The sequence below is a fragment of the Thunnus maccoyii genome, chromosome 7 (genome assembly GCF_910596095.1).
Source record: "Thunnus maccoyii chromosome 7, fThuMac1.1, whole genome shotgun sequence".
In the NCBI taxonomy this organism is placed as follows: domain Eukaryota; kingdom Metazoa; phylum Chordata; class Actinopteri; order Scombriformes; family Scombridae; genus Thunnus; species Thunnus maccoyii.
The window spans coordinates 21,606,484-21,630,860 of NC_056539.1; the positions used below are offsets into that span (position 1 = coordinate 21,606,484).

At 40.4% G+C, this 24,377-nt stretch overlaps 1 protein-coding gene across 1 annotated transcript in view; it reads right to left on the bottom strand.

The window, feature by feature from the left end:
• kdm4b (lysine (K)-specific demethylase 4B) overlaps positions 1 to 24,377 on the bottom strand; it is a 56,898-nt gene that overhangs the window by 11,470 nt on the left and 21,051 nt on the right. The window contains exons 7-17 of the mRNA XM_042416155.1: positions 20,499 to 20,602; positions 18,752 to 18,889; positions 9,615 to 9,811; positions 8,450 to 8,697; positions 7,869 to 8,104; positions 7,414 to 7,534; positions 6,127 to 6,287; positions 5,305 to 5,509; positions 1,859 to 1,935; positions 1,401 to 1,456; positions 856 to 964 (exon numbers count right to left, since the gene is read on the bottom strand). Of these exons, the coding sequence (XP_042272089.1) occupies positions 856 to 964; positions 1,401 to 1,456; positions 1,859 to 1,935; positions 5,305 to 5,509; positions 6,127 to 6,287; positions 7,414 to 7,534; positions 7,869 to 8,104; positions 8,450 to 8,697; positions 9,615 to 9,811; positions 18,752 to 18,889; positions 20,499 to 20,602 (1,652 nt within the window). The remainder of the gene's footprint in view (positions 1 to 855; positions 965 to 1,400; positions 1,457 to 1,858; positions 1,936 to 5,304; positions 5,510 to 6,126; positions 6,288 to 7,413; positions 7,535 to 7,868; positions 8,105 to 8,449; positions 8,698 to 9,614; positions 9,812 to 18,751; positions 18,890 to 20,498; positions 20,603 to 24,377) is intronic.

The following is a 24,377-nucleotide window of genomic DNA, read 5'->3' on the forward strand; positions in this document are numbered from 1 at the left end:
TGAAATCTCTCCAAATGTTCAAAGATGGGGGGGGAAACGCAGATTGCTGAACACAGTGCAATATAAACTGTTTCCAAGGGTGCATGTTCACATTTGATTAGCCCAGTCATCCGAATCATTAGACCACAGAGCTTCTTCTCATGGCCTTTTAAGAAGAGATGGAGGAAACCTGCTTTGACAGCACTCGGATGCAAATGTCACCCAGCTTGTCTTTGATAGATTATTCAGAGAGAAGGGGAGGGAGAGAGGTGACATTATTTGTAGATTTGTGATAATGCGCCGGCAAGCAGTGCTGCTGCCTTGAAGTGGGATTGGGTGAATGGTGGGGGGGCAGATCTAGGGAAGGAGAGATGGAGAGAGAAAATGGAGGGAGGGAGTTGTGTTCAAAGACGCGGCAGCAATGGGGAAATTGCCTCCTGCCCACGGGATCGATGCAGTTCATTTGGCGCAGTGAGAAATGACAGCTGATTATTCAGCCATTCCCCCTCAGCACATCTGTTTTACCCCATGTCCTCCACAGCTCGCAAAAACACGATCTATCCATCCACCAGGGAAGGAGGGAGGGTAACGGAGAGAGTGATGGATACAGGCGCAGTGAGCAAGAAAGACAGTAATTTGGTTTAATGTAGGAAAAGACTGTAGAGTAAGAAAAGGAGATCAAGGATGAAGAGTGAAATTCATAACAACTGCAGTGAGCAATGAGTACAGAGAAGATGGTAATTTTCTTCAAAGAGAAAAGCCATTATTAAGTAAGTTAAGATTTTTTTGTTTTTTTTTTAATCTGCCTGTTTGACATCACATTATACCATGAAAGTGATGTATGAAGCTTTTCTTGCTGTGTGTGCCTAAACTTACCAGATTCTTGCGTGTTTCTGGAACAGCACTGACATCCACCGGCTCCCTCTCGATGGCGTTGACAAAGCGAGCTTCAGCCACAGCGATGGCACAGATGACATGGACCCACCTGGTTACAGAGAGCAACACCACGAAATCTTTAAGCTTTTGTAGATCAACAAATGTAGAACTAATAGATAATAATAATTATTATTACAATCAATAATTGTCAACCAAATTTTTCTTTCAAAATTGCATCAATCCATGATGGAAACTAAATAAGTCAATATTTACAGGACTACAGTGTCTCCAAAACTAGACAGTACTTGGCAGAAAATGTGTCAGTGACTTATATTTTGAAAGGAAACCTATAATGTGGTTTATTTCCATTCCTGCATAAGCGATAATAAGCTTAAGTAGCTTAATGTTGTCAATTTAAACATACTGTTGTTGTTTGTTTTGTTTTGTTTTATTATGGCAGGACATTTTAATACTCCCCAGGTTTTGGCATTTGTGATATTGTTAGCGAAAAAATACATGACAAAACCCAAGAATGTGCCACGTACCGGTTGTCTGTGGTAGTTTTCAAGGCTCCACCCCTCAAGTTACAGAGACAACACTCCTGGAAGACAAAAAGCAAATGAAAATGAAGTTTAAGCAGTCAGTGAGAAGCAAAACACAATGTCCCAGATCCTCTGAGTTCCCATACATGAGCTAATCCAGTTTTTTTTTTCAAGACATTAAGTTGGTTTGGTATCGTAATAGCTGCTGGACATGATCTACAGATTTTACAGCACATATAAAATATCTAAAAAAAAAAAAAAAGAGACTGTATATATGTACTCCAAATTATATGGCAGCATAAATCACTACGAGGGGGATAAATTTTTGTCCCCACCGGGGATAAAATAAATCAGTAAAGGCAGGGATATATAGACCAGATGGGGGGAAATTCCCACCATCCACACACACACACCACAACATTTTTTTTTTTTTTTTAGCATTTAGTAGTGCTGCTACTCACCACTGTCCAGGCACCTGCTGCACACCTGGAGCATGTCCATGACTCACCGACAGAGTCTGGCTTTACACCATAACAACCTGTAAGAGAGGAGAGTTTAATGACCTCACAGCTCCATCCCATATATATCACCTTTACAGGACACTTCTAGTTCCAGATGAGGATGCTGGTATTCAGTAAGGATAGCCTCTGTGGCAATTTACTAAACACTTTCCCCATTTTTCTAATCGTTATGATTTTGTCTCATTTTTGGTTTCTTCTGTAAAGCACTTGACACCAAAACCTGCTTTTTAACCAGTTTCTTCACACTTCATTGTCGACAATTTAAGCTTCTAAACTGAAAGGCCTGTGCGTTTACATAACACCTTGACAGGTCTGAATGATTTTTAGTTGGACGTCCACTTCCGAAACAATGAGGATCACAGGGATGGAGCGCAGAGCTGGTGTTTCTGACAGGAGTTGTTTCTGCTTCATGACCTCTTATCAATAGAAGTGCTGCTTCCCCAGCTGAGCCCAGCTCATCCCTGGATGCCTAATGAACTGGCCTTTTTGAAGGTACTCCAGCTTGAGGGATAATAAGAGCCCAGGAGGGTTAGTGTGTTTGCGTGTGTGTGTGTGTGTGTGTAATTTATCTGGCTATATGTGATGCCTGACACAAAACATCCACACATACAGACGCTTGTAAAAAGCAAACACCACTCTTATTATAAAAATGACTCAATTTATTACACATGCTACTCTTTTTTTGAAATACACACACTCCCTTGCTAATAAATAAATGTTTTTTAAAATACACACACACACTTTTTGGTTTAGTCTAGACAACTGATCATACCATTCGGCAATGAGAAGTATAACCAAGCACATAGAGATCCCCAGAGCTAACTCGCTCACACAATGTTAACAAGCTGCTTGTCCTTTCATGCTTTGCTTTGACAGAGGCCATATGCCCTTAAAAGTCTACTTTCTTTGTGAAAAATACTGAAGTGCAGAAAGCAGGGTAAACAAGAGCTGGGGAAGTGTATGGTGTGCTGCCTTCAGAGAGGCCCGTGTGTTTCTTGAGAAGCATCTCAGCTAGTTTAACCCAAGTCAAGAAGAGTTAAATTGGCAAGCCTCGCTGAGTGAGGCAACAGGGGAATTGAGCAGACAGTTTGTTGCACTGCTGTATTGGAATCTCATCTTCTGTGCTTCCTATTTTCCCAACAGTGGTCTCAGGAGTCCAGGGTTTAAAAAAAAAGTTGTGAAAAGAGAATAGTAGTGGAAGATTTTGGGTGTTATAAATCAAACAGCAGTAAGCCCACAGCTACTAGTCTCCAACTGCTGAACAGAATCAAATGCAACTTTTCTACAACACTAAACAGGAAGCAAAAAAAAAAACATGTTCCTGTTTTGTTTGTTTTTTAAATAAACCATTTCAATACTAACCACCAGCATTACATATTTCTTTCACTTCACCAATTGTTTTTGAGTATGTTGCCTTCAGGGTGGTGTCTGATAGCCGAAAATGATTAGTGGGATGGGGTGAATAAAGCATGTTGTACTTCAGACTGTTAATGGACGTGCATTGAAGCTCACACTGGTCTGCACATTACTGTGTGTGTGTTCTCAATGACAGAAAATATTTGAAATCCACACAAGTTTGAGCTTTTTTGCTCAGATATACAAATATTTCACATCACATAAGGATGCCCATCTTTGTGTGTGATTGCTGTTAACTACACTGTAATATCTTTAATTTTATTGCAGGTTTGCTGGAGATTTTGTTCATGTTTGTAAAAATGATCTGCCTAATGAATCAAAGGGAAATTTCACCGCTGTAAATATGATTATTTCTTAAACCTAGGTCACCTATGTAGTAGAAATGAGCAATTATCTTTGAAATTGGTGCCCTTGGAGTAGAGAAAACTGAGAAAAAGACTGTAAATTCCCCTTTCGCTCTCAAGGGGGGAATCCTACAACAACCAGAATGCACTGTGCGCGATCCCGTCCGATCCACTACTGATGGTGTGTTTATGGAAGGCAGGTTGGTTTCCCAGCAGAGCGGCCAGTTAGAGACATAGTTATTGAGTGTTTTATCTCTTTACTGAGGCTTATAATCATTTAAAAAAAATTTTTCCTCATCAGTTTGGATATATTGTACTGGTGTGCAAGGATCATAAAACAAACGACGTGCTGGAGTTCGTTATGCGGATCATTGCAATCTGACTGAGAGCTGCACACCAGACCAGAGTTGCTGTCAGAGCAGCTGGTGCTGGTGGACGGTCAAAGAATCTCTGTGTCTGCAGTCTCTATTTCAGCTTGGTTTGGGAAACAATCGTGGATGAAGGGGTGAAAAACTGCAACACTGTTTCTTCTTTATGGTTTAGGACGACGAGGAACCAGGACCAGGTTAAAAGTCTGATATAATATTCTGTGAGAAACAAAGTCAAGTTGACCTAAGCACTGTGAAGCACTGAGTTTTTCAGTCTGTCTCCATTCTTTCTGATGATCCTCACCAGACGATGCTGCTAAGCCACTCCGGCTACAGCGCCTCTCTGTCAGCCGTACCATCACTCCAGTGGTCACTTTTTCTTCTATACTCTGTTTTGTCTGATTCCACAGCGGACTCATAAGTTGTAATAGTAGCGCCGTATCTCTGTTCCGACATTATATTGTAAAGTTAGTTGTTTTTTGTGTTAGATTCAGCTTTTCTCTGGTTCGTTGTCGGCGGAATCACGGAGAAACTCAGCACTGTGAAGTTTGTGTGTTAGGCTGTGGCTGTAACATCGCTCCAGTGGTCACTTCCTCCTTCACACTCTGTTGTGTCTGATTCCACAGCAAGATATATGGCCTACTTTTCTACTACAACTAGTTTTCTTCCAAACATATTGATATTTTAAAGTATTTAGTAGTATGATATTTTAGTGTCTGCTTTTCCCTACTGCTAGCACAACACAGTGCCTTGAAGGCATCACTACAGAACAGGAGGAAACGTAGTTTTTAGTGTAAGGCAGATCTACAAAGTCTGCCGGGTGACACTTTTCCCGTCACCTGGTAGACTTTTGCAGCTAGATGGGAATCAACTTGAAAATTGGTGAAGCCTTCCTTTAAAAATATAAATAAATAACATAAATATATAAATAAATGACAACCAACTACCAATAGGTAATCTAAGCTAAGCTGCTCTCAGTGGCTGCACTCACACTTCCTGGGGCAGCTTTACAGTAAAAGCTGTTATCTAATTCTCTTTGCTGGAAAGCTTCCTGCAGCTGCAGAGTGTTGACTTTTCATTATCAGAATACAAACACTTTGCACACCTGCTACTCAACAACTGCCATTGCTACTTTATCCCTGTGATGTGCTGTACCAGGATTTATTTTTTTACTGCTCATCTTAAAAAAACAAACAAACAAACAAAAAGGTGGAACATCTTATATTTAGATATCAAGGTAAATATGGACCTTACTTACTGGCATGAACCTGCATGTGGCAAGAGGAACAGCGTAGCAGAAGACTGGTTCCATCCTCTCCGATGTGACAGTTGGTGGGCGGAGGCTCAGTATTTCCTGCCCCAACGCTGAAGCACATCTCTGGGACCAGAGGACGAGTTAGACTGCCATGACGAGGAAGAGAGGCGCGCTGGGTGTCATTCGTGATGAAGACGTCTTTGTGTGGCTGAAAAAGGTCACCGTGGAAAAAAGATGATAGATTGGATTAAATTTATGTTGATTTCTAACTAGTTAAAATAAATAAATAATGCCATGATTTGAGCCATAACTCAGAATTAGTACAATCTTTAAGAAAACTCCAGATGTTGCATCTCACAATATTCCCTTGGTAAATTTGAATTTGTATATAAGAAGTATATGGAATTGTGATAACAAGTACGTCATTTAATAGTAACTGAGCTATGTAAAAGCTAATTAGTAGATCTTGAGATGATACATTTTCATCAAAATACTGTTTCCGCTTTCTAGAAGACTTTCATGCTCAACCGCCAAATACTGTTATGGTACAATTCATGTCACTGGCAGTCACATAGAGAAATGGTTTAAAATCCTTCCTCTCTTTGCATTTTTGACACAGTTTAAATTAACTACACTATTTTTTTGCTATGCAGTTGCAATTACTAGTTACACCTGAACTCCCGCTGCTCAGAATACTAAGTGACCAACATTACTAATACTACTAACCTTCTGCACTCCTATAACCACTGATTTTGCTGAGCTGCTACAACTAATACCGTTACTACTTCATACAGTATGTGCTTCTCCTGCAGTGTCTGGCTGTACCTTTGTGTACGGACAGAAGAGTGAACAGATAGCACAGTGTGGTTGGAGCGCTGCTACGGCAGCATTGAAGGCCTTCTCTGCCAAGAAGTTGGGTGAGCGATTTTGCCACAGGTGCTCCTGCTTCTTCATGTCACTGTCCAATGGCATGGAGGAGGACAGCTCTGTGGGTAAAAAATAAAATATATTATAGAGGCGCTGCTGCAGAAGAGGACATTCACCTTCCGAAGTAAGTGACAGATACTGAAAGATTCCTTATTGATAATGATTTTATTTCTCTCCAAAATGCATATAAAGCATTTTGCAAAGGCGCAGGAATCTTTTTGATAAGTAGGCCCACAGCAAGAAAACAAATAAAACATTCTGTTTCAGACAATAACAACAACACTTCTGATATAATTGGCCGATGAACACAAATAGCAGAGGGCATCAATAACTTGCTGTTCTGGCTCTAGAATCAATTTAGCAGTGAAGCCCCTGAAGCTACTGATCCAGACCATTTGTTAGACCTGGACAGAAAGCAGGAAGGTCTTTTTCACAAGCTTGCCATTTAACTCTCCCTTCTCTCCCAACACTGGCCCCCTCTCTTTCTCCTTGTCCCCCATCCACCCTTCTGAAGGACAGGCCTTGAGTCGGGTCCCCTGCTGCCGACTTGAAGTGACTTTGAAAGCAGGTAATTGGAAGTCATGATCCCTGGATCAATAAGTGTCAGTCAGGAAATTAAAAGAAAAAGACAGAAGGGAGGGGAGGGAAAACAGGCCTCGTAGTCTTGATTTCATTATCCCCACAGGGAGCTTTAGTCCTGTTTGTTTTTCTATCTCCAGATCGATAATCAGAACAAAAATGGTGTCTTCTTCATTTTAAGTACCATGACGGAGAGGACAACGGGCAGGATGAATAATGAGGGGGACAGAGAAAAAGAAAAAGTGATGGATGGATGGATGTGTGGATGTGTAATGGTCAGGGCCATAGTTCAACTGATAGGGATTTCTGTTAGATAATGTTTTGGTAATGAAGATGCTGATAGCTGACTGTCTTTAAATGCGACTGTTTTCATGGCAATTGTTACGCTTGATTTGTAGTCATGTCAAGGAGGAATGATCACCTGACATTGTAGTTCTAAACTGACATTTTATCATATTTTTGTAGGTGGGTTAGAAACTGATTAAAAGAAAGGTGACTCCCCTTCAACAGTGGGAAAACTATACTGAGTTTAAATTGGGGATATTATTACAATGATATATATTTGAGATTAAATAAATCTGCAGTCACAGACACAAAGCCACATACCTTTGTCAATTGTTGGGTCTTGCTTAACGATGGACAGAGGGGAACGCGTAGGTGGCTTGCTGAGGGGGTGACGGCGGCTCTTTTTTACCTCTGTTGGCATCTTCATCTTGGAGTAGCATGCCTGACAACACACAGGGTTGTTATTTCACATTGTCTTTTTCAAAAAATGTTACGTGTTTTTAACCTTGCAATCATAAAAAGTAAATAAATAAAATCTCATTAAACTTACATGGGGGAAGAAGTCATTAAAAAAGCTTCAAGTTTTCACTTTCAATTTGTGCATTAAACTTTTAGCACCAACTGTGGCAGAAAAATTTAAATTTGGAGCTTGTGCAGTAAAATACCAGCAAAACAAATGTTTACTACCTGTTTAGACACACTCACAAATCAAAAGGACAAATATAATGGACTTTAGGCAGTTCAGTCACAAATTATCACTCTTGGGTGGCACTCACATCCAGCTTGTTGTCTGCTGAGATGTCACTCGCTCTTTGGGTTAGAGGGTTCCCCGTCTCCGGATGGCTGGCCATGGTGGTCTTTGAATTCTTGGGGCCAGATGTAGCAAACTGCTCAAAAGCTTCCTGAAACCCGGTGGCGGGGTTCTGAATGTTTGACGTCTTTTTCTGCTTTTTCTGCTTCTTTTTCTCAATATCCTCTGTCAAGTTCTGTGGTTTGGTCTCGGATTCTTTTGCTGCCAAAGAGAAATAGAGAAGAAAAAAATTCAGAAGAGTTTTGATGGTTCATCAAAAACCTTGAGGAGGGTGAAAGGTGACAGACTGGGTGGGGACTGAGCTTGAACTTGGAAGGTTCCATCTTAAAATGATTTTAAATTAAATGATTTATCCATACTTCATGTCACGGCTGCAAAAATTCCATGAATCCGGAGAAGTACTAATTCAAAAGGAGGCGAATGTGTGGGTTTTGATCATGTCCGTTTTAATCTAGTGCCGTGCTCTATGCTTTGACCTATGCTTGGAAAAAACTCTTACACTCTTGTTAAACAGACTGCAGTCTCTTACTGCTTTTAACTCCTCACCCTCCACAGTTGAAGTCTCTGCCGCTTTAGCAGCAGCTTCGGCGGCCTCCTGCTCCTCACGCTCCATGGCCTCCAGGGTCATCATAGCCTCTTTGGCTAGACGCTCCTCCCTCTCCTGCCTCCGCTGGGCCTCACGCTCTTCAACCTGACGCTGGTACTCGGCAGCATCCAGCTGGATGCCCTCCTCTGCCAGCACCTTCACCTCTTCCAGCTTTAGACGACGGACCTGCTTCATCTTCTGCATGGCCCTGTGGTAGTGCAGAAAGATGGGTGAGCAAAAACTTCACATACAGTAATATCCCTTTGAGAATGCTGTCGTGGGAAATCTTCAGACGGGCAAATAAATCTTCAGGTCACCCACAACTTAGCATCAAACTCAAAACTTATAAGAGAAAGACTCAAAAAATACACTTGAAGCTGGTAGAGTTCAATGTGAATAGGTTTACTGTGCATAAAGAGTAATACAAAGCAAACCGAAGCCTTCATCCTGGGATCAAAAACCGAATGCAAAATCGTAAAACATCATATTATATACCTCTCATAACCCCTCCTAATGTGGAGCTTATTTTCTAGACTCCACCTTGCTTTTTTTTAACCATATTCAAAACTACTCTGCCATTGTTGCTGAGTTCAATAGTGACCTTGACGCTTTGGTAATGATCCAAGTATGATTCATTTTAGAAACAATGGTGTCTCAAGACTTCTCTAAAATGTATCAGTTGCACTTAGCTTGGAGATAATAATGTCATCAATATCTTCCACATTTCTCGAGATAAAACGGGCCTAGCAGGCTTGAATCACCTCACAGAGAACCAAAATATTATATTACTGACTAGCCTTCTAATTAACTTCCCTAGGTACTGTCTCTTATTGACATGATGCTGTTTTTGCACATTCACTGGCACATCTGTTTGATCAAGGGAAGATAGCCTCCACCATAACACACACACACATTTTATGCTTTTGGCTGAGTATGTCACACATATAGATGCCAATTTTAGAATTATTGTATACAAAATGGTGAATATATACAAATTAACTTTACAAAAACATTTTAAATGAATTAAAATAACTGATGTACATATTTTTGTTTATTACTACCCGTGTACCATGTGTATCCTGTGTATGAAAAACCTCTGAATTAAAGACAATAATGTGGTCTCACCTCCGCAGGAGGTTGGCTCGGAAGGTGACACGATGCTGCCTCCAGGACTCAAGTTCAGGGCTGCTGAGCTCAGTGGATTTAAGGTGGTCCAACACTGTGGTGTCTTTGCCCTGCTTCCACAAGTCATAGCGATCCGGTTGCAGGCAGCGCACAAACACATCCATGGAGATCTTCACCATGTCCTTACGGCAGGTACACTGCATGAAAACAAGCAGAAAAGAAAAGCGTACTGTATGTCAGGGTAAGAGATAACTGCAGGTAGAGCATGAAGCAAACTCTATTGTCCGCTGTAAACAAACTAACAAAAATTCGGGGTATTTCAGAACTTAATCTGCCACAGTGGTAGAATACTGGTGTAAGCCAACATATGAATGGAGCAGCTGTTATAGATGATATTTTTAGTTCCACTTTGCAGATTTTTGACTGAAAACTCTGCAGTGAGTGATGGAAAGAAGAGGTAATCTTTGGTGTAGGAGAAAGAGAGACAGGTCACCATGACCTGTGCCGATGCCGAACATGTAACCCCACCAAACAAACAGGAAACATCTGGAATGTTGGGAAAGGGGCGAAGTGCACCACACACACACACACACACACACACACACACACACACACGTAGTGCAGAGACGCCAAATCACATTTGGCCAAAGTTCAAGATAAGTGAAATTGACAAATGTCCCCCCCTTCTTTAGAATTTGGAATAGCCAAAGAGTCTGGTAAACAGGATGAAACCCATACACCCAACACACACACACACACACAGCCTGCCTTCAGTATAAAAAGGCATGTCACGTTCTGTAACGTTGGAAGATATCTCTGACTACGTTGTTAGTAGGGCCGCTGTGAATAAAGAGATTCCCCATCCGACACCTGTGTCTCGACCAACTGATTCCTCTTTTATCCACCTCTTTCTGCCACAACGGTGGCAAACTGATGAATAATGCCAGAAGACAGCATGGAAGAGGACAGTAAAGACCAGTGGGGGGAGAGTAGCAAACAGCAGAAATCACACTTCACAGAGAGATGATTCTTGAACAAAAATGTAATGTTTTTGTACAATGTCAAGTTTCTAATGTTTTATCATGAATATATAATGAATAATAATTAAGAACACGTCTTTATTCCCCTTACTATTACGTGCTATCATTTCATAAGTCTATTATATTGCATTAATTATGATACCCTAGACATGACTTGACTTTGCCCTACTTAGATCCTCACAATGGAGGGAGAGACATTAACTACAGCTACATTCACGCAACCAGTGTTTTGGATTGACAACCATATTTACTAATGAGAATGAGTCTTGATTGATGTTGTACATGTTGCTACAGAGTCGAGTAGAAAGAACACTGTGTTTATGATCAGATAAACACAATCAAGTAGATTCTGCAGTCGACAGCAGTAACCATAAAGACAAGTCATACTCACCAAAAGTATCGACTGTTGTTGGTTTTTTTTTTGCTTTTAAGTGAAGCTCTTAGTTAACAGCTCACCATTTAGGTCACTTCTACAGCGCAAAGCTGACAAGAACGACTCAAATAGAAAGACAGCTACTGGGCTGAAAATGTTGGGATGTTACATCACTCTAATCTCCATCTCTGAGACCCAACTGGAAACCCATTACACACACACACACACACACACACCAGACAGGCTGTGAGTATACAGTAGAGTGGCCAACAGTTAGTTCTGTGGGGTTGTGCACTGAGCAAATGTACGCTCAAATTTCGTAGCGAGACTCCCTGAAAGTTTTAGTTAGTTAGACTTATGTAAATGTACTTTGTAGACAGCCAAATCTTATAAACACTCAAACTTCAAGATGACTTCACAAACCTTCATAACGGCATTACAGGTCCATTAATGATTCAGCTGAAAGGAGAGGGGAGCAGTAAAGTGATAGAGTTCTTAAATGAAACCCAAAAGCTGTATATAAGTGAAGAGGTGATGTCAGATACAGGAGAAAGAACCGCATCAGAGAAAGGAGGTTGCAAATGAAGGAAACAAAAAGTAGGCAGATGAAACAAACGATGATAGGGGAAGAAGAGGGAGATGAAAATATTTTCTTTTGTGTCTGGCTTGCTGTATTACGTTCTGGCCCTATTATTTCCTGAGCCGTACTGAGAGCCTTATGTTCAATTATGGGAAACACAGCAGCTCGACCTCCCCAGCAAAAACAATATCCAGCCTACATCTCATCTAGACACCACTTGACAGACGGAAACATTAAAATATAGTGTGTGGCGGACGGTGTTGGAGTGGGAAGTGGGAGGGCAGAGGGGGGCAAGTGAACATGGGTGCAGCTGATTGTTACCATCATGAAATCTTTAGAGAAAAACAGCAACATGCCGGGGGGAAACTACAAACATGAGATAAATATTGCTCTTACATTTATTGTACCTGACAAAATTTGTTATTTTCATTTGTAAAAAGGATACAGTAGCTCATTTGATTTTTATGAAACCATTAAGAGGTTATAGCGATTGCTCCCATCCTCAAGGGCCGGCGCGAGTTACACTTTATTGTCATAAAAGCTTTATTAGGGAAACACACTTTGAGATGGATAAGACCTGGGAAAACAAAAGCTCACCCTGAGGCAGGCAGTCAATGAGCCCTGAAGTATACTTGGGCTCCTAATGAAGCTAAATTGTTGGAGCCAATGAAAACCTAGAGCCTGGGGACACACTATGGATCAGTGGACTCAGTGGTGATGCCAAGTACTAATAACCAAACAAGGTTTGAGTCTGACCTGGCTGACCTGACTCACAGCATCTGGAACATTTTTAACAATCCAAAATTCTTTACATCGCCTTACTCACACTGTTGCTGATGATGGAAGAAATAACCACTAAGATGATCCAAACAATGAGCAATGATTGGAGAGGCAATTAGATGTAGAATATACTGCAGAGCAGGACTGTATATCATCCAGCTGCTCATGCTGTTAAAATCTGCAGTATTTCCTTTATATGCTTTCACAACAGCACAGCGCCGCTGCTAAATGATGAACGCCACTGCTGAAATTTCACATTGTACATAATAATCATGACAAACACAAACCATGCACACTTTTCTCTGCTTCAAGCAGCTAAATGGAGCTTGTGGGGAGAGAATGGGAACTGGTATCATGTATGGCCTCTCCTCTCTGTCCTCCACACACACACACACACACGCACATGCACACACACACACACACAGTGGACAGCAGAGCAGAGAGACCACGGTGGAGGCAGGTGAAGTGAAAGAACTGACAACTTCTACACTCAATACTGTAAGTGCAATAAAACCTTTGCCAGTAAGAAGCCAATAAGAGTAATTTATTAAACCACCTGCTCAACAAGCATTAACGTTTAGAAAAGCGATATTTTCAACTGTGTTGCCTGCAGTCTCCCATCCACTGCTGGTATATTTTACACAACCACAGCACGCTGACAGTACTGTGAAAAACTACAACTTGTGGTTGTTGTTTTTTTTGGTCCAAAATTGTGTAAAAATGCATAGTTTTTAGCCAAATAACATCAAAGTTTCTTGGAGAGAACCCCTCAACTGCATTGAGACATTTCATTTTTGATTATTATTTATTACAATGACACTTATCTGGACCTCCAGAGCCTTTGTGGTGTCAGAAGCTCCTGTAAATTATCACACGCACATGACTCAGTGGACATGGATAAACCTATATGGAACAGATCTAAGTTAGTTTTAAGTTATTCCACTGCCAGTGCGCGCAAATACAGGTCCTGGCGTTGTGGGCTCTTTGTGCGCACAACAGCACCGTTGCTGGAAAAAATCCAAGAGGAAACACTGAAACCTACAGTGACGTTAGATAAGAAAACTTATCTGAAGCCTTATTTGCTTGTGTGTTTCTGTTCCATAAAGATTAACAAAGTTCTTTCGCTGAGATGCACGCAGTAGAAAACTGCTGACCAAGTTTAAATAACGACTAAATTGCTCTCATTTTTTTACCATTTTTCTTCGGCCTCCCATAAACAACAGCTGTCTAATATGCTGAATAAGAAATGGAATGCGTTTTGTATTTGCTGCATCTGTCTGGTTTATTTTTATGTTGCACCAAGTTTCTTTTGTAAATGTCAGCGATATTTCAACTGTGAGGAAACAGTACCCACTAACTGTTTGGTCAGAAGTCTCCCGTCTACTCTCGTCCTGAACAAAGACTACAATATGGCTGCAACTTCCTTAATGGGCTATTGCAGGAAGTATAATTACAAAATTACAATGATAACAGGCAAATTTCATGACATGATATTTTTTTGTATGACTGGACATTGGTGATACGTCCAGGATAATACTGAGTTTCCCTAATCTTTCACCAACATCAAGATGCAATGAAATCTACTTTAAACAATTTTAATTTATAAATTGTTAATTAAAATTGCTCAGAGTTAGATCTGTAATGCACTTGGGTTCAATGTAGCACAGGAAGCCTTTGACCTAATACATGTTTTATGAGCCCTTAAACAGTGTCCTTTTGATGATCACACATTTCACCTTTCCTACAATGACAGCATTAGGATAAAAATCACAGGTTTCTAATGTAATAATGAAAGTCTTTGTAAATGTAAAAATGAATGTCTTTGTTGCATGTGTGACTTATTTACTGTGAAACTTCAAGATGGCAGCTCCAAATGTGAATAACTGTCCTTTCAGCCTCACTGGACAAATACTTAGTACTGTTTTTTTCACTGTTATAGGTTTGTGTAGCGAGTAACCAACAGTCTGGTCAATAATAAAGGTAAAATATTAAACATTCATAATTTTTTTCTGTCCTGAGTTTTTATATGATAACTGCAAGAAGAGCAATCATACTCTTATCTGTGTAATAACGCAGTAAGCCCACCACACAACTGAAAGAATACCCTTTATGTTATATTGTTTGTTATATGATGGACACACTGTAGGTTGCAAGTCTAATAAGAATTCAGTATGTCCAATCACAGCATGTCTGGGCTCACCAAAACAAGACAAGTCTGCAAACAAACATAAAAACAGACAGAGTGAGTCATATGTAATTCACTTTCAAGATGAAAAAGTGATGTGATTTAGTCTGGGAACTCGAAGGATGATTTCTGCTCCTCTCCCAGACAGAAAAATCACCCTGGAAGCCTGGGGGAACAGCCGCAAAGTGTGACTGAGCACCAAACGAACGGAGAGAGGCTTTCATTGAGAATACTACAGACCCAGAACAGAGGAAACTGTTAACGTTCAGCAACTTGAAGGTGCGACAGACATAAATATTTTCATAAATAATGTAGAGGGATTTTTTTTTTTCCATCTTCAGAGCTTCAGTGGGCTCAGTGCTTTGCTGTTTTCCACCAAACTTGCCTGAAAATGTACATGTGAAGTATGTACCTCAGTGTGACTACCAGAGCAACAGCTTTCTCCTATTTTATACTAAGGAATTTTCCTGTTTCTTCTGAACACAGTGTTTTTATAACCACCAGAGGACACTTTGTGACTAGATCAATACAGGATCAGTGTCTAGGTTTTATGTTTTGTTTTAGATCAACAATGTGCTAAAGTCCCTGACATCTATTGGGAATGTGATGTTATGTCGAGGGATATATTAGTGATGCTTGTTGCAGCCACTTAGAATCAATATGCATATCTATTTGAGCGAGATACCAAACCTCCAAATGACTAAAAGAGAAAATTACATAGCCATAACCTAATGCAGAGCTAGAAAGGTTGAGGTTAATTAAGACTGCAATGTTTGAAATAATAAAGGCAGAAGTGCATCCGCGCACAAAATGCCAGGAGTGCTGGCAGTAGGCTCGGTTTGACTGCAGGTGTGTGTTCACTTAGCAAGTCAGACAGATGGGTCAGCAATTGAGGAGCTTGTATTTAAGAGGACTGAGACATGCCCAGGCTCGCTCTCCCCTTCTCTCTGTCGTGCGCTGGCAGCCCCCAAACGGTGACAAATTTGATACCGAGCCTCATCGTTCACTGTCCGTTTTGGTGCTGACAGAACGGTAGAGGGAGGGCGGGAGAGGGAGGAGAGACGGCCAAACGAGTTAACAGATGACTGCTTGAGCCAAAGACAGAAAGAGGGAGGCAGTTAAGAGATCGATCAAGAGAAAAAGAGACTTCATTGTTGCCAAGGAAGTGGCTGGCGTAGGTGAGCTATATAAAACTGCTGTATATATATATATATATATATATATGACACAAATTGCTCAAATGAAATTGGAGTGGAGCGGAAATAAAATCACCGACCTGAAAATGCAGTGCAGCAATGTTAACACTTTAAATATGAGCTCAATACTTCAGGGCTTAAGTGAACTCAAAGTTGTATTTTATCTAAAAACTTAACTTTCTTACTTCACATGTTTTGGAAACAGGTAATCCAATGTATGTTATCAGGACTTGAACTGTTTGTTCAAACTTAGCCTAGTTGCAACGTGAGTGTTAAACCAAATGGAGATTTACGCATCACTAAATTAAAAACCAGTTGCACCACACAAACTAGTTTTTATGTAAAGGTTAGTTTTGACTTAATATTTACACCTAACTGCCAGGTGGAAGTGTTGTGTAAGCTAGCTGAATGAACCAACTGACAAAGCTAACTTTTTTCATATCTGACCCATTTAGATTGAGGAGTAAATGGAAGAGTCAACATATCAGACCTGAGACTACACATCACATTCACAGAAAAAAAAACACCCTAAACCTCAAATTACAAAGCTTCAAGCCATTAATATTAAACTAAATGACCAAATCACGACAGTTAGCTTAGCATAATGGGCTATTACCCTCTCACTGTCAACTGTAAATACTCACAAAGAATTGGTAGTTAAGTTTATCTTATCTTTTTGCACCTAACACTGATGTTTTTCAAAGTTATCTTACAGCTTCTGATGCTACATTAACTTCCTGGTTACATAGGTGGTTGCTTATTATTGGACAGCGCTACAGATGTTTCCTAGTAACCGTCGTACACACTACTAAAGAGATTACTAAAGACATCTGTTCAGTAAATTAATTCCAGACAACATATGACACTTTTTTATAGGAAGAAAACACTATCTAGATCTTTATGTAGTCACTGTTTAGACGTAACACTAAAGCCAGAAGAAGCCACTAAATCTAGCTATAAAGCTGACCCGGCACATGCAGGAAGGCCACAACAAGCCAAGAGAAAAAGTTTTGGTCACTACCAAAAATTAACAAGCCATTTACCGAACCGTTAGGGTGGATGAGAAAACTTAGATAAAGTCAGGGAGGGAAAAAAAATCTCACAAGTCATGTGCCATTTGTGATAACCACACGCATCGAAGGAGTGTTAAGCCTCCCTTCTTACTCAGACTGAGCCTGAATGGGATCAGTATGACTGCTGTTGGGACTGAATCAATGCTGCACTGGTTATGAGACGATCTCTGTAGCCACTATGCTCGTCCAACACCCCAAAAAGAAATGAAAATGTTGGTGCGAGAGACAAAGAGAGAGAGGAAGGAAGAAATGTAGACAGGCAGAAAGAGAGAGAAAGAGAGAGTGTGCCTGTCTCATTGGCCCAGCTGTTCTCTTTCACATTCCTCTGATTCTCTGTGTGTGTGGTGCTGCACTGTCGATTTTGTCAACTCGAATTAGAAGAGTGGAGCACTCTTCTTTATCGGACTGGGACAAGTGTAGTGGAGACGCTCCCTTGAGCATTGGGTTGGGTGGAGGGAAGACTGCTAGAGCCCGGGCTACTGGTTCTTAAATTACGAGTGGCCACATGGGTAAAGCGGGAAGGCTGAAAATGGGAGAGAGGGAGAGACGTACTTCTGCAAACTGTCACCTCATAAATCTGACAGGCAGCCAAGTAGAGAGAAAGAACGGAAAAGGGACCCACACACACACACACACAAAGAAGGGAGAGGGAGGAAGAATTGAACAGGAAAATTAAGTGGAATGTATAGAAAAGAGACAAGGGGGGAGTTTCTTCCAGAGGACATTGTAGTTGGGCTCCCGTCCACAACCAACCCATGCCCTGTCAATTTCATGCTCAACAGCCCACAGGCAAAGAGGCAGTTTGCGTCAATGGATGGATGCGAGGGTATGGTTAGTGTCGGTAACAGATGGTGTGTAGCAGAGAACCAGACGCTGCTGTTATATTTCGATATGATCTATTACTTCATCCCTTCACAGGAGCAAACAGCCACAGCAGGAACGCTGTGAAGTTACCTCACTGCTGGTGAATCACACGTCGGATCAAACCTCTTCAAGTGGAGAGCGTCTACTATGGCCCCCAAAGAGTAGGATAATGTGTGTGTGGTGATGATGATGATGGTACTGGTGCAGTTTTAAGTGAAGGTTTGCATATGTTTTCTTTCACAGCTTGTTTCAAGGACACTGATTATTTTTAAATAGAGATTTTTATAAAGATAAAATATATTTAAATATATTATAATAATAATCATAATATTTAAATGTTCAAGTTTATGCCCCAATCTAAATCATCCTGAAACACCATGTCTAAACTGGTATTTACATAACTGCACCGAGCCCACATTGCCTCAGGTGTGCCTACATTACAATTAGTAATGCAATTTAGATGCACAAAGCCAAGAATTTATTAATCCTTAGTGAAGACTTCCAGCATCTCCATTCTGTTCCAGGTCATTACATAAGAATTTACAACCCAGAAATTGAACATTTTTTAGGCTTCTGTCCAGATTTTACTGCACAGATTTGAACCCTGTGGTCACAAGTTTAGCTCTATTACATTTACTTCATCTAATTGCTACAGGACTAAATATAAAATCAGTGTGTTGAAATTTTCCACAAAACGTGCCAAAAAATGTACACGTACAATATGTAAATCTATGTATATCCTTGATGTGTTTCGTTATTTTTCTGATTTACCAGTTTAATTGTTCACCAGAGTTTTTTCTATGCACTGGATGACATTTGGTGACTAATGCTGAACCTCCAAATTACTAAAAAAAGGAAATTAAATAGCTGTAACTTAATGCACAGCTAGAGAGGTTGAGGAGAAGGTTAATTGAGACTGCACTGTCTGAAATAATAGAGGCAGAAGTGCATCCACACACAGCATGCATGGAGTTCTGGCAGTAGACTCGGTTTGACTGCAGTGTGCGTTCGCTTCGTAAGTCAGACAGACGTCTGTACCGTCTTACCTGGGTAGCCATTTTGCCATAGTCAACCCAGCGCAAGGTGGCGAAGTTTGTGGATTCTGCACAGTTGAAGCCATGGTTGAAGCCAGCATGGTAGCCATAGGGAAAGGTGATCATAAACTCCCCTTCATTCTGAGTTATCTGATTATAGGAAAGAGAAAAAACAGAAAAAGGATTCACTGATTGAAGAATGTAAAAAAAACCTAATGTGTGCATTTGTATAAATTACAAATAATGTATCAGTACACATTTACACAAATAAATGTTCTCATCTAATTCTTCTACTATAATTCTACTATTATTAATGAGTTTACAGTGTACAAGTGAAATTAATATAAAGGAATAAACATGGACTTTAACTCCACACTTAAACTTTTCTCCAAACTTTTCTGACTTATGAGCAAAAGTAATTCATGACTGCTGCTGCCAGCGATGTTGACTGTCTTCCCATGAGCTCAGTGTTACTCTGAGATTTTTTTTAAATGTGAGGACAAGTTAAGCACATTCTTTTTTCTTTTTTTTTTTTTGTTCCCATGTGTTGCCCCAAAACTTAAACCGTATATCTGTGGCTGGCTGTGGATCTCAACTTCTCTGAAGCCTGGATCCAGGCAATCAAGAGACACATCAAGACAGGCAAGGTGACAGGCATGAGGCAAGAAACAGGAGTAGAGGCTGAGAACGGGAGATAAACTTCCTCAACTAAAAGGCAGTGGTTCAGATATCAAACAGCCCTTTTTGCTCTTGCAGGAATGCAAGAAGACGTTTTTATTTTTAAACATGAATCGAGAGCTGTACTGTAGGTGTGTAACAAGTAACATGTTCGCTGTGATAATGACGTCCTGAGGGGGGGAGTGAAGAGTTAAACGGGGTAGAGGGGAAACCCTCTGCTGACAGTGGAGAACTTTCTTTTCCTTCAACCTGTGAGGATTTATATTGCCTCCTGAGTACTTATAGAACAAAACCAGAAAGGTGAAAAATGGCAGTTAATTACCTATGACAGTCACGACACAAGAGCATTACTCATACAGTATCATTACTACAGCTAGTAATGTCTTCATCATCATTGTAACTATGTGACCAAAAGTGTGTGTGTCAATGTTAATAGTTAATAGGTGCATGTGTGGAGAGTATCAGAATCAGGTGGAGAACATTTACAGTTCTTTAAATGAAAAAGATGATAGGTTTATGATGTAAAGACATTTTTTTCATAAGAATATATTCTGTAAACAAGCTCAACCATTGAATATAATGTTGATCTTCTTCCTTATTTTCCATTTCAGTATTGTTTGGTGGTCGTTAATGCTGTTCTTGTTAAAATGATGAAAATGATCATGGCTTGTGTCCTGTAAATGATGCTATACTGAATAACATGAAAATTAGTGTTATTAGTCATGTTAGTCAATTGAAAAACATAGTAAGTACTGCACAAGTGTCATGTGACCAGGGTGAGAAAAAAATGTGTTTTCTTCTTTGAGATGTTGAGCAGGGCACTCAGGCTAGCAGTCGACAGAGGTGTTAAGTGCTAAGTGAACTTTGGATGACGAGTGACCCATTTTAAAGTAGGCAAGCGGCTCCACGTTAATGCAAGCATCATGATTGACATCTGGCTGGAGTAATAATATAGAAAACTTGACTTGAAAACACGATTAATATGACGAACACTGTGAATGAACACTTTTAATAGCATTTCCACTATTTTGTATCCAATTTTTTCCCAATGGGAATCGATAAAATGTCAGTTGCTCCTCACCCTATCAAAGGGGATGCCATATTTCTTCAGGATGGATGGAGAGATCAGCGTCATCTTGTGGCGAAGGAAGGCGTCACAGCCTTGAGAACTGCCAGGGAAGAAGCCTGCAGAGACGTTGAGAAAAGGGCGTTTAGGGCGATTCACTGAAAATCCAGAGCTACTCAAATTATCTGATGAAACCATGAAAAACTACACTAACATTAAAACATCAGGCAGCCATACATGTGGTAATAAACTGTCAAAAACTGAGCTTGATTCAAAATTAATAACACAATGACGGTCATATTGTGAAATTGCAGCCAGAAAAACCATGTCAGCCTTGATACTACAGGTTACATTCAATACATTTTTACATGTACATGAACACAAAAAAAACAGATTACTTGTGTAAAAAAAAAATCAACAAAACTAAAAATGCATAAAGCACAAAAAGCCAAATTAATGTGAGCAAACACTTCATGACAGGAAATCAATACATATGTTGTGTAAACAGTCTAGTTACTCTAAAACCTCAATTCACATTCAGTATGATCAGTCATCACATTTCCACTCTACATTCATTTTGAAACATGTATTGGAATAATTTTCAGTGTATATGTAAGAAATTATAAACCTGTTTAGTGATATGCATTGAGATACTTTTATTGGCACTATTGGAGGAAAGTCTCAGTCGACAGGTAGGTATTTAGAGGATGCTGAGTATTGGTACGAATTGCCAACAAAAAGGTTTCCCCAAACATAAACGTTGCTGTGTTTACCAGATTATTCTTAATTCCACAACCTGGAAAAGGAAACCAGGCTTTCTGTTGACACCGACATAAATGATATTACTGCCTAAAAGTGTGGAATAATCACATTTCCGTACAGCATGTAAATTTACTGATTGTGTGCCCCCCGGTTAGATTTCAGGGGAAATCTGCTGGATCGTGTTATGGCACAAAGAAACACTTCAGCACAAAACCGGAGCCGGGTGCTGTCACTTCCAAAAAAAAAAATCATTATCACGTTCAGCGTGAGTGAAGAGAAAACCTTTGCCTGAAGAAGACCTGCTTTGCAGCGGGGAAACAATTGTGTGTTCTTTCATTTACTGTGTCACAATTAAAAGGAGGTCTGAAATTAAAAGTGCTTTAATTGTCTTTGTCCCTAAGGTCACCAATAAACACATTTACTTAACCACTCGAGTCGTGTATTGTGCAAACGTGGGATCAAAGCTACTATGTTCATAAGCAAAAGCGCGCTTGCATAGCTGCTGAAACTTGGCAATGTTACATTTTGTGGTACTACAGCATTACCCCACTTTCCTAAAAACACAGACTGCTCTGAGATCATAATATACCCCTCTGACATTTGGGGTTTTCTCTCTCTCTCTCTCTCTAAAACAAAGGTTCACTTTTGCTCTTGGTGCCAGAGAGACTCAGACGGCCTCTGCATAATCAAAAGCAAGAATTTCTCCTCCATCACTCACTCTCTAACTCTTTAGTGTCTATACCCGCCAGTGCCTCAAAGGGGGGTCCATCCAAGCCTCCACCCAGTTAAACTTTAATGTGACTGACAGTATAATCGGCGCCCATTTCATCCTTCATTTTCACTGCATTGTTTCAGCCTCTGTTCCACCCTACAAAGCAAGAGAGGGAGAGAGGGCCTCTATTCTCTCATCGCCTGCCTGCTTGTTGGAGCTGATAAAGGTGAATAATGTGCCGACAGAGCCTGGGTATTAATCCCCATTAAAATGCAGCTGGCTCTCTGAGCTCTCCGCGGGGTAATATTAACTTGAAGGCTTCATTCTGTCCTTTTGAGTTTGAAAATTAAGTTCCTGCCTCCAACCCTACACACCCTCCCATCCCGCCCCATCCACCCAAAAAAAGTCTGAAGCCATGACGGAAATAATGTGGAGATGAGGAGCGATAAGAACGGCGGCTGCTGTCGAGCCAAATGTTTGGAGAGGAGTTTTCAAGTAACAAGGCCGTTGTCTCAGCCCCATCAGGCATTCCTACTATACTCATAACGGTCTGTTTAGGACCTCATAAACAGTTAGCTGCCTGTGCTGACGATGGCTTTGATAGGTCAGTGGGTGCTTGTTAAATAACGTTGGCATTGCTTTCCTCCCACTGCCAGCTGCTTAGATAAGAAGAGAGAGGAAGGCTGCAATCTGACTGACTGAAAGCTCAATGCCAGCATGAAAAGTGATAAGAAACGTCTACTGTATGTACATAATGATTGAAGCTCAACAGCATTTTATCTGATCTGAATCCAGTATTGAATTTGCCCCTTAAATACAAATCCTTTTGAATCCCTTATCAAATCTATTTAGCTTAAGCCTTTTAGCTAACATTTTCAGGAAAAACATCAAATAAAGTGGATGTTACACAAACCAACAAATTTAATCTTCAAATCAATTTCAATGCATTTTTTATTATTACTGCAATGCACCTCAGCTGTTGAGTTTAAGTTAGCTTCACTGGCTCAAGCTACTTTGGTTCAATTCAATTCAATTTTATTTATATAGCGCCAAATCATAACAAAAGGCATCTCAGGGCACTTTTCACATTGAGCAGGTCTAGACCATACTCTTTAATTTACAGAGACCCAACAATTCCCCCATGAGCAAGCACTTGGCTACAGCAGTGAGGAGAAACTCCCCTTTAACGGGAAGAAACCTCAAGCAGAACCTGGCTCTAGGTGGGCGGCCATCTGCTTTGACCGGTTGGGCTGAGAGAGAAAGAAAGGGGGAGGAGGGGGGGCGGGGGTGGACGTAGAGAAGCAGAACAACAACAGCAACAACAACGACAATAGATACATGACTAGCAGCAACGGCAGTCTGTGTCATGAAGAATATGTCAGCCTTAATGAATCGAATGCAGACTTTATCTGATTATGTGATTACTGGAGGTCCACATTCAGAAGTATTGGTTGATAAACTTAAAATCATAACATGAAATGCCTAAATAGTGTAACTGGGAGATTTGACTACTGAAATTGGGCAATCAACTGGGGAAGATTCACCACTCTCATTAACTTGTTTAATTGCAACAATGCAAAAAAGGATAAAAAGGGCACTCAAAGTTAAAATCTACTCGTAGTCAGTGTGAAGCACTTTGATATTTATGTCCCTTTAACGACAAAAGTGATTCTTTATCAGCAAAGACTTAATGTAACTTCAGTTTCTCACAGCAGACATGTGGAGTTGTCATTATCAGCACAGGTGGAAGTAATAACGCTAATTAAGGCTCCATTCAATTGATGTATGCCTGTAAGTCATCATGAAAAACACCAGGGCTGTGGAACTAAAGCTACTGAGTAGAAAGCAGCCATTATCAATGTTATTAATATCCACTGTGAAATTATGGTCTATTCTATTCAAGGTAATGGTTCCTTTTTACACTGATTATTTATATGTAGCGTTTTCCACAGGATTTCAACTGAAGTGTAAATCAGCCACTGATTAGAGGGCTAGGTTGAAGAGAAATGGGCCTCTCTCGCCGTTGATGATCGGGATTTAGATCTAGAACGTAGGTGTAACTAACAACATGAAAGGTAACTGCGTGTCAACAGCATGTTATTATAAATCACCCTGTAAATTAGAAATGGCTACATCTTATAAAAGTTTACATGTGCTCACTGCTGGAAGTTTGCCACTGATATTAACTGGATAGTTAATATTAACTATGCAAGAAGCTTAACAGTATTGCATTTCTCTGCGTGTCATGTCACATTGCGCCTTACATATGCCAGCCACTCCAGTATGAAAGGAGGACAGCAAGTGCACTAGAGATTATTGATTTGTTGTACGGCTCTTCACAACGACAAGGACAAACAGCACGTCTATATAATGCAGTTTGGATTGGGCGACACTCTCTCATCATCCCCGCATCGTCCACA